The following is a 14465-nucleotide window of genomic DNA, read 5'->3' on the forward strand; positions in this document are numbered from 1 at the left end:
GATTGCCGATAATTCTTGGCCCTCAAGACCCCAAAGAGCTAAATTGCAAATTTAGCCTGCAATTTAAGTCAAAAACACAAATCTGCTCATGACGAATGCAGCATAGCTCGTCAACAGAGTGCAACAGAGATCCTTAGTGGTTCACCTCGTCGCTCCCCCCGTCTCTGGCATCCAACTTACTGGGCTATATTTAACTCAGTCTTACATTTTTGCATGCTGTAACCAATTAACCAATCACTTGTCCCTCACTGTACTTCAAAAGTTTCTTTTTCTTATTTGTTCTTTCGAACAAAATTGTGAAACTTATTTGACAGCATAAAATGGCAAAGATCTAAATGAAATCAAGTGTGATATATGTAGTATAATTAGCACCTGTTTATCTGCAGAATGTTTCACATCAGCAATTATCTTCGCTAAGGGAACATGGATCAATTTTACAAGTAACTCAAATATTTATTCTCTCTAAGGAATATTTAAGCACATATTTTTTAAACACTAAACTTCAAGCAGCCAGTTAAATCCTTTGGTTTCTCAGCCCCTCAAAAAATTAAAAGGCCAGAGGATTTCTCAGAAAACCAGTGGTCATTTTAGGATGAAAATATGAAAACTATCCCTTTACAATACAGTATGAGTCCATATCTCCTGCCATTGTTCCATATCTGTCCCCCTGAGCACTCAGTCAACACCAGCAGAACCCAACGTCCTCATGAATGAATGAATGAATGAATGAATGAATGAATGAATGAATGAATGAATGAATGAATGAATGAATGAATGAATGAATGAATGAATGAATGAATGAAAGCTTTATTCTGAACATGGGAAAACATAAAAATAACACATAAGTCAAAATAGTAAAAACAACAAAAAATAAATAAATAAATAAAACAAAAAATAAATAAATAAAACAAAAAATAAATAAATAAATAAAACAAAACAATGTTACCATGTCCGAAAAGGAGTAGAAAGACGCATGTTCTTATTTAATCCTACCCATTCTCAGAAATTACAATCCTCAGTTGAGTTCAATATCATATTACATATTTACATTACATATGTACACATTTACAAACAAAGAAAATAAATAATGTGAGTAAACAAGTGAGTAAATGATGTGTGGAAACACCAGGTGATTGTCAAAGCCCTTCTTCCTCCCTGTTTCCTGTGAAAACCATATTTTTGTACCGCTGTTTGAACTGGCTCATGCTTGGACATTGTTTGAGCTCCGCACCCAAACTGTTCCACAACTTCACTCCACATATGAAAATGGTAAATGTTTTGAGTGTTGTGCGCACACAAAGATGTTTTAAATTGTTTTCCCCTCTCTCATTTACGGGAATACTTTTGAAAGGAATATTTACAATGAAACTGTTCGTTCTCAGTTTCAATTTCTTTTTTCTTTTTGTTCCTGTAGCAAAGCATATCACCTTTCCCATTTTCTCTCCACCTTACACACCCATAAATATATACATATGTATATATATATATATATATATATATATATATATATATATATATATATATATATATATATATATATATATATATATATATATATATATATATATATATACAGGACTGTCTCAGAAAATTAGAATATTGTGATAAAGTCCTTTATTTTCTGTAATGCAATTTAAAAAAATAAAAATGTCATACATTCTGGATTATTTACAAATCGACTGAAATATTGCAAGTCTTTTATTATTTAAATATTGCTGATTATGGTTTACAGTTTAAGATTAAGATTCCCAGAATATTCCATTTTTTTTTATATTTGAGTTTTCTTAAGCTGTAAACCATGATCAGCAAGATTAAAATAATAAAAGGGTTGCAATATTTCAGTTGATTTGTAATGAATCCAGAATGTATGACATTTTTGCATTACAGAAAATAAAGGACTTTATCACAATATTCTAATTTTCTGAGACAGTCCTGTGTATATATGTGTATATATGTGTATATATATGTGTGTGTGTGTGTGTGTGTGTGTGTGTGTGTGTGTGTGTGTGTGTGTGTGTGTGTGTGTGTGTGTGTGTGTGTGTGTGTGTGTGTGTATACATCAAATCATAATAGTCCAGAGTGTGAGGCAGCTAGACAAAGATCTTGCAGGAGGAAGGCCTGATGCATGGATGAGTATAAATGAGTCTAAAGGACTGACACAGACGTTCACGGCTGATCAGGGCTAGTTTGTTTCAGAACAGGTAAGTTCAGTCACCTCGTCAAGGTTAGTCCATGCTAGCGCTTTTCCTTTACTAGTGAGGAGATGAGAAAGGGAGGATTCATCAGAAGAACCTGGGGAAGGTCGGGTTGGGTCTCTCGTCAGCTACATGTGTACATGTACCTCTGTTTTTAACGTGTTTAATCAGTGTGCTCTGCTTTGTTAGGAGCCCGTGTGTGTCTGTTTTTCACTCAGGTAGTGTTGAAGGTGGTTGGAATGTAGAGAAGTTAGTGTTGGTTCTGGACTATAATCATCATCAGTGAAATGAAGCTGCTTTCAAAGCAGGAACCAGAGTTTCTTCAGTTCATTCCATTTCACTTGATGGAATCTTCATTTTTGTTACATGAAGGAAAGCATTAGATAAAAAAAAATTAAAAAAAAATACAAATCCATTTGATAATATCCATGTACTTTGGAAGACCAGCAGGATGGTTTAAAAAAAAAAGTTTTTATAGTTAACGAAAACTAAGACTTAAACTAAAACAGCACAAAAATAATCATATGAAATAACTGAAATAAAAACAAAAGATTTTTATAAAAACTAAAACTAAAGTTAACTGAAATTAAATGGAATTGCAGGTAGAATTTCCTTGTTTTCATTTTCCTCTCGTGCCTTGTATTTTTTGCAGTTTCAGTTTTCTGATTAATTCTTTTTTCTAATTCTGATTACTCAAAATAATGAATGAAAAAAAAAAAAAAAAATGAATGAAGGATTTTTGTTCTGTATGGCACTGATTTGTTTTTTGTTAATCTGTAAGTCAATACCTAAAAAACTAAAACTTAAGACCAAAAAGAACTAAAACTAACCAAGTTTTCAAAACTGAAACAAGTGATGAGCTTCTTAACCTAACCTTTTAACCTTTTATGTTGTTGCATGTGACATGGGCATAGCAAAGACCAGTTTATGTGATCTCGCTGTTGAGGGTTATTGGAAAAACAGGGCTTTTGTGGGTGATGGATGAGCCGGCTTCTTCTCTACATGAAGCTTCTTTCACTTCAACCTTTTGTTCCTCTCCTGCAGACGCCAGCAACAGCAGCCACGAGTCACGGGTCGGCTCCATACGGGAAAGAGAGAGCAAGGCGTTGGTTCCTCTGGCCGTCATCTCCACCCTCACAGTCTTCGGCCTCGTCATCCTCATCGGTATTCTCATTTACTGGAGGCAAGTACGGCCCGTAGAGGAGACGCTCCTCAGCTCCTGCTCGCTAAAAAAGAAAACCATCTGCACGTGTTTGTGAAGCCTGTGGTTGTCACTTGCTGATGCCTTTGTCAAACCAGTAAACAACCTGCTAGATCGGGGGTCGGCAACCCGCATGCGGCTCTTTAGCGCCGCCCTAGTGGCTCCCTGGAGCTTTTTCAAAAATGTTTGACCTTTTATTTCCTTTTTTTCTTTTTTTTTTCTTTTTTCTCTTTTTTTCTTTTTTCTTCTTTTTTTCCTTTTTTCTTTTTTTTTTCTTCCCTTTTCCTTTCCTTTTTAATCTCAACATTTTGACTTTTTTCTTGACATTTCGACTTTTTTCTCGACATTTCAACTTTTTTCTCAACATTTCGACTTTTTTCTCGAGATTGTACTTCAACATTAATCCCGACATTTCGACTTTTTTCTCGACATTTCGACTTTTTTCTCGACATTTCGACTTTTTTCTCGACATCATGAGTTTTTTCTCAAATTTTTTACTATTTCCTCGACATTTCGACTTTTTTCTCAACATTTCGACTTTTTTTCTCGACATTTCGACTTTTTTCTCGAGATTGTACTTCAACATTAATCCCGACATTTCGACTTTTTTCTCGACATTTCGATTTTTTTCTCGACATTTCGACTTTTTTCTCAACATTTAGACTTTTTCCTCGACATTTCGCCTTTCGCCATTTGCCTTCATTCTAAAGCTTATACAAGACATTTAATTTTTTGGGGCTCCAGACATATTTGTTTTTGGTCCAATAACATTTTGGGTTGCCACCCCTGGTCTAGATACACAGGAAAGCCAGGTGATTTGACAAAGTCCCGCCCCCAGCTACAGTTTCACTGAGCGTGCACATAAATGCACAACGGAACCTGAACAAAACCCAGGTTATGTTCAGAGGGTATGTTTCCATGTGTGGATTTCCACACACCAGGTGTTTTTTTGGAATTAAAAATGTTGGTTTACTAGTTACTCTGACTTCATTTAACCTGTGGCAGCCTTTATATTGCCTTCCAGCCGCCTTCCTAATTCAGAGGAGACCTGCAGTCTTGACGCGCTCCAATAAAACGATCAGTCTGGCTTGTATCGAACAGAGATTTATTAAACTCTCGATCATTCAGTGTCCACAACAATAAGTAAACTTAGGCCTATACTGTAGCTTGTAAACGAAAATAAAGAGAGCGGTCCAAAAACAATACGTTTCTCCCCTGTCTCATCAGCTGTCCCTCGCTCCTCTATATGTCATTTCCTGGGAGGAGGACCTCATCATATAAACATTTACGATTAAACTAAAATATAAACTTAGAGCTATTAATTATTTCACTGTCCATAACCTAGAGTATTATTAAGAATAACAATATTCAAGCAAAATAGGCAGAAATGGTTCTAATATACCAGCCCCTAATTGTTTAGCATAAAATAATGACCTAAGTAATACAACAAGATAAGATAAGTGATAAAACCTTCTTTCTGGGATCACCTCCCAGAAAAAAGGTGCTATTTTTTGGTGTATAAACTGTCATGATGTCAAATTTGGTTTTTGATAACAAGTCAGTGGCCTGCAACCTTAGGAGCTCTGCCATCATGAGCTATTCCCAGCTGAGTCGTGCTTATTACACTGCAAAAACTCAAAATCTTACCAGGAATATTTGTCTTATTTCTAGTTAAAATGTCTAATTTTTAGTCAAAAAATCTCATTACACTTAAAACGAGAGTCATTACCAGAAAAATAACTTGTTATTTGACAATTTTCACCTGTTTCATGTAAATTTTCACTTGAAATAAGTAGAAAAATCTGCCAGTGGGACAAGATTTATCTTCTCATTACAAGCAAAAAAATCTTGTTCCACTGGCAGATTTTTCTACTTATTTCAAGTGAAAATCTACTTGAAACAGGTGAAAATTGTTGTTTTTTTCCAGTGATGAGTCTTGTTTTAAGTGTAATGAGATTTTGTTTTACTAAAAATGAGACATTTTAACTAGAAATAAGACAAATATTCTTGTTAAGATTTTGAGTTTTTGCAGTGTATGACTTCAGGCGCACTTGTCCAGTGTGCATGGATGGTTGTGTGACATGTGTTTACAGGAGTGTCATGTGACTGGGAGAGCTTTTCCAAAACAGAGCTGAAACACTAACGTGGATGCAGATTGGTTTTGTTTCGTAACTGTGTGGAAGTACAGTAGCCCGTGAGTGGCTTGTGGTACAAATGGGTGCTGTGAATCCGTTTGCTGCACACACCGTGAGCGTCCACATAACCAGCTGTCCTTCAGTCTGCTCCTACTGACTGAGAATATTATTTCGGGGCTCCAGGTTAGAGTTAGAGTTTAATCTGGTAGAGGTCAAGATTACGGTTTGGGTTAAAACGTACACAATGAATGGAGTCAGTGCAGTCTAATGAGGATAGCTAACTTTCCTATTTCATGATGGTGTTCATTTCTGTGGTTGATTTCTGTCTGTGAAGGCAAGAAACAACCATTCACTGTAATTTAAAAAACACAGACACAGAAAGGTTTGTCGTGTGTAGATTGTCATATTTTCCTGGGAAGCTTAATCCCCTTGAACATGGGTACAATCTTTGTCTTACAATGTGCTCAGTGTTGTTCTGCGTGCGTGTTTTCTCACGGACAGCCCCGTACATCTCGCCTGATCCAGGTTTGCAGCTGTCGGTGAACTGTCAGCACTTTTCCTTACACAGTAATGATGTTCTTCAAATGACCGTCAGAGATACTGATGTTATATCTCACATAGATGAATCCAGGATTTTGAGAAAGTGAATGGTTTTTTCCAGAATAATGGATACATTATGTTAGATAATGTTTAGATAAAGTATTTCCACAGAAAAACATTATTTTTATGATCTTGAAGTCTGAGCTACAGTACCAGTTCAGACCGTGAAATAACCAACTTCCTAAATCCGATCAAAAACATGATGTTATGCAGTGTAAACACTTGTCGTATTTTTTTCACTGAATGTACATTTCCTCATTTGAGAGAGAATCAACATGTTGTTCTTGTTTTGCACTCAGCTTGTTGTTGTATCTGTAAGATTGTGAGGGGATAAACTGGTAATAATCTGAGGAGGAAGGGGATTAATCCTGGGTAAAGGATGGCTCTCAGCTGCAGAACTGTGAGCGTCCACTCAGCTGAGTGTATCCAGCGAGGGTCAGGGGATAGAAAAGGACATCTGCCTGATTATGTTGGGCAGAAGAAGTCATGTCAGTGTCTTGTACGGTTAGTGGGAGGAGGTCAAAGCCACACTAATCCTGCTGCTGTTATGTCTCTCTTCACCTCCCGACGACAGCCCGGTGCTCACTTGAGCTCTGGCGATGTGCATTTAAGGTCAAGTAGTTTTACAAGACTTAAGATAACTTTTAAAATGTCAACAGAAGTCAGAAGACCAACAATAATCCCATGAGGCATGAACCTTCATGTTTTTTTAAAAGCATCAGCTCACTTTCAGCTCTGTTTAGTAAGTAGAGGTCTCAAGACTAACTTTGTTATGGTCTTGTTGCTAAGGAAGCTCAGGGGAAATATTGTGATGTTAGAAATTCATGATGAGCATCTTTCAGGGAGACTGCACTGCAAAAACTCAAAATCTTAACAAGAATATTTCTCTTATTTCTAGTTAAAATTTCTCATTTTTAGTCAAAAAAATTTCATTACACTTAAAACAAGACTCATCACTGGAAACAATTTTCACCTGTTTCAAGTAGATTTTCACTTATTTCTACTTATTTAACAATAAGAAGAAAAATCTGCCAGTGGAACAAGATTTTTTTGCTTGTAATGAAAAGATAAATCTTGTCCCACTGGCAGATTTTTCTACTTATTTCAAGTGAAATAACACGTCCAATAACACGTTATTTTTCTGGTAATGACTCTTGTTTTAAGTGTAATGAAATCTTTTGACCAAAAATTTGAAATTTTAACTAGAAATAAGACAAATATTCCTGGTAAGATTTTGAGTTTTTGTAGTGTGCTGCTAAAACCTTATTCAACCAACTAACCAGATGAAATAATGTATATATTAGAATAACAGGGTGATCAAGGATCAAATGTAAAAAACAAAAAGGTAAGACATCAGCAGGGATTTTATAAAAGCCATTGTTGCTGACGGGTTTAAGGCTGCCCCTAATTGATTTTGAGTCCCTCATTCTGCAGTGAGAAAGGTTATTCACACATGACAAGCATTCAGAAATGGGGCTCAACTTTGCATTCCTCACACTTATGTAATTACATTAAAGCTTCACTCAAAAACAGGAATACAAGAGGGAAATTATCCAAAATACACAAGCAAGTCTGCAACAGAGTGGCTCAAAAAACAACCAGGCCTTCTCCCGATTAAGAGGGATCACAAGAGAGATGTGTACAAAACTCAATCACCTGAAGCAACATCGTAGGAATAATGGGTCAGCATTTATCCAGAACATGCTTGCTGCAATTCATTGAATTGGTTTATATTATACAATTAGTGACAGTGCTGATGTCATGTTGTTGTTCATCTGAGCTTTTACCTCCTTTTCAGACCAAGTTACAGACAGGTTACTTCTTGAATGTTACGTCCCGATTGTGTTCTTCACATTTCTTTACATCATTATTTTCTCTTCAGGGTTTAACAACTCTTTTGTTATATTTAATTCTTGTGCATTAAAGAGTTAACTGACCAAAATATGTGATTATTATCTGCATGCACCTAAACAACTGTATCTGATTGATTAGTGTGCAGACCTGAGGGATGTCTTATTTCTGTTTATTTCTTCTTTTCCTTTTAGCTGTTCCCTGCAGGGGTCACTGCAGTGAATCATCCACTTCCATCTAACCCTATCCTCTACATCTTCTCTTACACCAACTAACATCATGTCTTCTTTCATGGCATTTATTAATCTTGTCTTTGGTCTTCCTCTTGACCTCCCTCCTGGAATTTCTAACCACATCATTCTTCTATCGATTTATTCACTATTTCTTCTGTACATGTCCAAACCATCCCAGTCTGGCCTTTCTTAATTTCTCTCTAAAACATCTATGCTGTCCTTCAGATGTACTCCTTCCTGATCCCATCCATCCCTGTCACTCCCAAAGAGAACCTCAACATTTAAACCTCTGCTACCTCTAGCTCTGCCTCCTCTCTTTTCTTCAGTGCCACAGTCTCTAAACCACAACACATCGCTGGTCTCACCACTGTCTTGAACACCTTTCCTTTCATCCTTGCTGATACTCTCACACTTGACTCCTGACACTTTTCTCCCTCTCTGTTGCCCTGGACCAGGGGTCGGCAACCCAAAATGTTTTAGAACCATCTTGGACCAAAAACACAAAAAACAAATATGTCTGGAGCCGCAAAAAATGAAAAGTCTTGTATCAGCCTTAGAATGAAGACAACACATGCTGCATGTATCTATATTAGGTATAAATGGGGGAAGATTTTTTTTTATTATGCACTTCGGGAAAAAAGTGGAAATGTTGAGAAAAAAATGGAAATGTTGAGAAAAAAGTGGAAATGTCGAGGAAATAGTCCGAATTTCGTGAAAAATGTTGAAATGTTGAGAGAAAAGTCGAAATGTCGAGAAAAAAGTCAAAATTTTGAGAAAAAAGGGGAAATTTCGAGAACTTAGTCGAAATGTCGGGAAAAAAGTCAAAATTTCAAGAAAAAAGTCGAAATGTCGAGATTAAAAAGGAAAGTAAAAAGGAAGAAAAAAAGAGAAAAAAGGAAAAAAGAAGAAAAAACAAAAAAGGAAAAAAGAAGAAAAAAAAGAAAAGAAGAAAAAATAGAGAAAAAAAATTAAAAAAGAAGAAAAAAAGTTCAGATTTTTGAAAAAACTCCGGGGAGCCACTAAGGCTGGTTGCCGACCCCTGCTCTGGACTGTTGACCCTAAGTATATAAAACCTCCACCTTCTTTACCCCTGCTCTCTGTCGTCTCACCCACACACCTTTCCTGGAAACTTCCATACCTCCATCAGGACCAACTGCCTTTCCACTCCACTCTCCCTCATCCTCTTCAATGTCCACCTTACTAATATTTGCTACCTACTGGTCAACAATGGTCACTAATTCTACTCTTCATTCTATTTCATTTTCCTCATTCATAAACTCTTCAAAGTACTCTTTCCATCTTCACATCACCTTATTTCCCTCTTTATACCCTAACCTGCCGCACCAGCTTCCTTCCTCTCGCTTCCCCATCACCTCTGTTGCCTTCTCCAACTTGTCCACAAGTCTGCACCAATCGCCACTCTTTCATCTCTGGGAATACTCTCCCTCACTTCATCTACCTCAATCCAGATTGTCTCTTTGTCAACTAAATCAACTCCCATCTGTGGAGCATAGCCACTAACAACATTGAGGACCACACCTCCAATTCCTAGCTTCAGACTCATCACTCTTCTCCCACTTTTCACCCCCAGAACATTCCTATCAAGCTCCTCCTTCAAGATAACTCCTCCATTGATCTTCCAATCCACACCATAATACCGGTATAACAGTTTGAAACCTGCTCCTAAGCTTCTAACCTTGGTACCTCTCCACTTGGTCTCTTAGGGTGCCTTCACACTTGTCCCGTTTGGAGCAGTTGTTCCGTAACAGGGAGCGTTTCCCCCTATAGATTGATTCATTTGGTACATGTGAACACAGCAATCGCGCTCGGATGCGGCACAAAACAAGCGAGCCGAGATCCTAGGAGAGGTGGTCTCTGCTCGCTTCCATTCCAGACCTGGAGCGGTGCGTTTTTTTTATTTGTAGTGAGAACATAATAGAAACAGCAACCGACACAACTCCAGTCATTGTGTAGGTGCGACCGGGGGGCAAGGAAAAGAGTCGGTGCAGCCTCCACCACCTTCTCTCCTATGGCACTTTTCCACTAGTCTCGCCTCAGCCCGGCGCGGCTCGACGCGGCTCCACCCGTGTGTTTTTGCACAGCCAGATGAGAAGTGGGCGGGTTGGGGTGAATCTGCTGTGACGTACTCGATTGCGCAACACCTTTGTTTGTGTCGGCGCAGATGAGAAAAAAACAGCCCGTCTACATCCCTTTTTTAATTCTCTCGTCAGTCACCAGGTTTATGAACATCTGCACCTCAGAGTTGGATCACCAAACAGACGTTTGTGCTGTATAATAAAATCGCTGCGAGCTGCGAGTCGCCTCGCGCTGACTCCCGCTTCCTGATTCAAACGTTTGACCGCCCCGCCCCCCGACCAATCAGGGGCCTGTAGTTTGATGACGGCCCCGCCCCCCGACCAATCGGTGGTGAGGAGGGTGGTGACCTCAGAAATAGTCCAGACTCAGCCCTGATAGAACCTTGCTAGAATGGTTACAGAAAAATGTATCGGCTTGGAGCGGCTCTACCCATCTCAGCCCTAGTGCAAAAGGGCAAAACGGGTAGAACCGAGCTGAAGTGAGACTAGTGCAAAAGGGCCACTATTGGACGTGCCGAGATGTCATCACAGCGCGGCACGGTGAAATTAAACAATGTTCGATTCGGGCAGGGTTTGCGCAGCACAAACGCCACGGCAGAACCGTCCACTCTTGTGCCGGTAGAACATGAACGGGATCGGCAGCGGCAGCGGCAGGCTGCGCTTTGCGCCCTCTCTGTGAAAGGGGCTTGTTGTTTATCCCCGGGTACGGAAGAGGAAACTCCTTCCGCGTTCATTTCTGACCAATGAGAGACGAGTTGGTTCATGGCATTTATTATCAGCTTTGAACCGCTACAGACGTTTGCCTTGTGAACACAAACGCCACAAACGAAAAACAAAACTGTATTGATTTAGCCCCTGAATCGGAACAAAACAAACGGGCCACAGGTGTGAAAGCACCCTAAAACACAGAATATCCACCTTCCTCCTCTACATCATGTCACCCAACTCTAGCTAACTCTAGCCTATCACAGTCCCAACATTCAGAGTCCTACTGTCAGCCCTAGTCTCTTTCTTTCCTGTCTGCCGCCGGAAACTGCCGTCTTCCTGTCCGTCTCGACTAACACTGGCCCAGTTATTCCCAGCACCCTGTAGGTCAACAGCGCTGGTGGCGGTCGTTGGTAATCCCGGCCTCGACCAATCCGGTACGGGGTTATGGATCTTGTGATTCACACATTTAGTTTGATATCGGTTTTATGTCAGATGCCCTTCCTGACACAACCCTCTGTATTTATCTGGGCTTAGGACGGGTTCTGAAAGACACTGGCCCCCAGGGCATGCACTACTGTTCTTTATTTACACTTTGTCAACATTTATGCCAGATATTAGTCTTTGCAGATACATGTAGCTGACCTACTAAAAAATACACCCACATAAACGCTTCAGTTTGACCAAAAACAGAGGCAGAAAAAGGGTTTCTTCTCAAAATATCTGCACTACACTGCAAAAACTCAAAATCTTGCCAGGAATATATGTCTTATTTCTAGTTAAAATGTCTTATTTTTAGTCAGAAAATCTCATTACACTTAAAACAAGACTCATTAGCAGAAAAATAACTTGTTATTTGACAATTTTCACCTGTTTCAAGTAAATTTTCAGTTGAAATAAGTAGAAAAATCTGCCAGTGGGACAAGATTTATCTTCTCATTACAAGCAAAAAAAATCTTGTTCCACTGGCAGATTTTTCTACTTATTTTAAGTAAAAATCTACTTGAAACAGGTGAAAATTGTTGTTTTTTCCAGTGATGAGTCTTGTTCTAAGTGTATTGAGATTTTTTTTACTAAAAATTAGACATTTTAACTAGAAATGAGACAAATATTCTTGTTAAGATTTTGAGTTTTTGCAGTGCAGCTAAGAGTAGATTTTAGACTAGTGTTAAAACGCTGCAGCTTATTTTACCGGACATATCGGTATGTCGGCTTAAGTTGTATCACACTGACTAAATGAACTAGCAAATCCCACTTTAGTAAAGAGTTACCACTAAAGGAGATGCTTCTTTGAATTGCATCTTTGAATCAGGATTTTATTATGTGGGATACTGTTTGTCATCTTCTTTTTCTTTCTTTTCTGATCCTTTTTCTGCTAATGGCATGTTTTCATCACAAGCTCCAAAGATCTACAATGTGTCATTGCTTGAGTCATGAATGAGCATTGTAACTGATGTAGAGACAGAAATGGGCTTTCTTGGCTTGGTAAACAATTGAAATGAGAGCAGAATCAGTGAGAATTATTTTAATCTGGAACAGAGAGCCTTTGGTCACAGCAACCTTATATCTAGAAACCTTGTCTGCAGCAGAAATATAAACCTTGTGAGACTCACTGGAAGAGTATTTATGTTTCTTCAGAGTATCAGTCTTTAATCTCAGAGCTCAAAACTCTTTCTGTGTGCTCATAATCGGTGATGTCCATTTCTGACAGAGACGCTGTAATCCGTTTAAAAACATGCCCCGGATTAGAAGAACATCTTTATTCTTGTGTTTACGGGAAGATTACCATGTTTTCTCCAAAATCCGGGCTAACATTGAATCACATGAAAACAAAAGCATCTTCTGCCTGTCAGCTTTGGATTTGTCAGATTGCTCTGTTATTTTAGCTATTCTTAGTTTTTTTATTTACAGGAACCTGATTGGTTTTTTTTATTTGTCATACCTCAAACATTGATATATGTGGATGATGAATCTCTCTCTCTCTGTGTATGTTAATAAAATAAGGTTGCTTGAGTGAAATCTCATTTAAATAAAATATGTTTTTGCAGAATGTGTTTCCAGACGGCTCACTTTTACATCGATGACATTTCATCGCCCAGAGTAATCGCTGCACAGACTGCTGCTGCATTAACATCTGGTAAAACACACACAAGCACACTCACACTACAACACATACAACGTAAGCCCACTTATTATTATTATTATTATTATCGTCATCATTATTATTATTATTACACATTAGGAAAAACTATATTTGGTCTTCTCAACAAAAAAAAGAAAAGAAAAGGAAAACAAGAATAAATGCTGTCCCACTACTAATCAATTCATGTCAAAATTGTCCTGTTTTCACAAACATCCCCATGAGAAAAGTATCAATGACTTTTTGAAATGTCTTCTAGAGGACCAAGCTGCTCTTCCAGTGAAGGACTTTGTCAAACATGTTGCTGAGCTTCACAGGACTCAGGCCTTTCAAAGGGAGTTTGAGGTATCATGTGTGATTTCTTTTCTCTCTAATTTTGAGTTCAGCTATTTTTATTTTTTCATATATATATATCTATAATGATGCATCCACGAATCAGAGAATATTGAGACGATATGGAAAACACACATGAAAAAAAAAAATGCTGCAGATTCTTACATTTACTACTCAACTCAATTCTATTTTATTTATAGATATACACCTATAGAGACAACAGAGGTTATCTCTATAGATGCTTTCCAGAGACCCAGAACCTGACGCCCGAGCAATTATTACATGAACAATGGCCTTTAGGAGGGAAGAAACCTTGATCAGGACCTGGATCATAAGGGGGGACAAAAAGAGAGATCAGAAAGAGAGAATGAAGAACAGAGAGAGGAGAGACACAGACACAAGGGGTTAGTTGGTGCACTACAGGGATGACTATATATGCAGATTCAGACAGCAGACACTGAGGTTGTCAGAGGGGGGGACACTTTTGCATTTGAACATCTATAGAAAAGAATTCAGCCAAAACAAGAATGTTGTAGTTAAACCAAGAACTGGCAGAACTCTGATCAAGTGAGACCGCATAATTCCTGCAGTCTTGCAGTCCCCAGGGGCTGCTTCCACCTTTCAAATGTGAGTTTGGTGGATACATCAGAAATGAGCTCAGCATCACCTGCGGCCTCATTTATAAAAGAGTGCGTAGGATTCAAACTAAAAGTGCACGTAAACCCAAAAGCCGAAAATGCAAAAAAAATCCGGATTTATAAAACCGTGTGCACGCACACTTGCACGCAATGTTCGCTTTATAAATCACAGTCCAGCTGGAAGGTTGCGCAGGTGAATTCGCCTCATAACCCGCCCTTTACACGCCCACTTCATACCATAAATGGGCAATGCAAAGTAGTTCATGACTGTATTTGCATATAAATGAGCCTGCTGAGCATGCACAGTGGCTTCCTGCAGTCTGTTTCTGCTGCACGTC

The 14465-nt window shown here is 38.5% G+C and overlaps 1 protein-coding gene across 4 annotated transcripts in view; it reads left to right on the plus strand.

Moving 5' to 3' along the window:
* Positions 1–14465, plus strand: part of ptprz1a (protein tyrosine phosphatase receptor type Z1a) — a 104982-nt gene that overhangs the window by 73637 nt on the left and 16880 nt on the right. For all 4 annotated transcript variants that reach the window (XM_061722208.1, XM_061722209.1, XM_061722210.1 and 1 more), the window contains 3 exons: positions 3240–3378; positions 13065–13153; positions 13416–13501. In XM_061722208.1, coding sequence (XP_061578192.1) covers positions 3240–3378; positions 13065–13153; positions 13416–13501 — 314 coding nt within the window. The remainder of the gene's footprint in view (positions 1–3239; positions 3379–13064; positions 13154–13415; positions 13502–14465) is intronic.

Source organism: Cololabis saira, chromosome 5, assembly GCF_033807715.1.
Source record: "Cololabis saira isolate AMF1-May2022 chromosome 5, fColSai1.1, whole genome shotgun sequence".
In the NCBI taxonomy this organism is placed as follows: domain Eukaryota; kingdom Metazoa; phylum Chordata; class Actinopteri; order Beloniformes; family Belonidae; genus Cololabis; species Cololabis saira.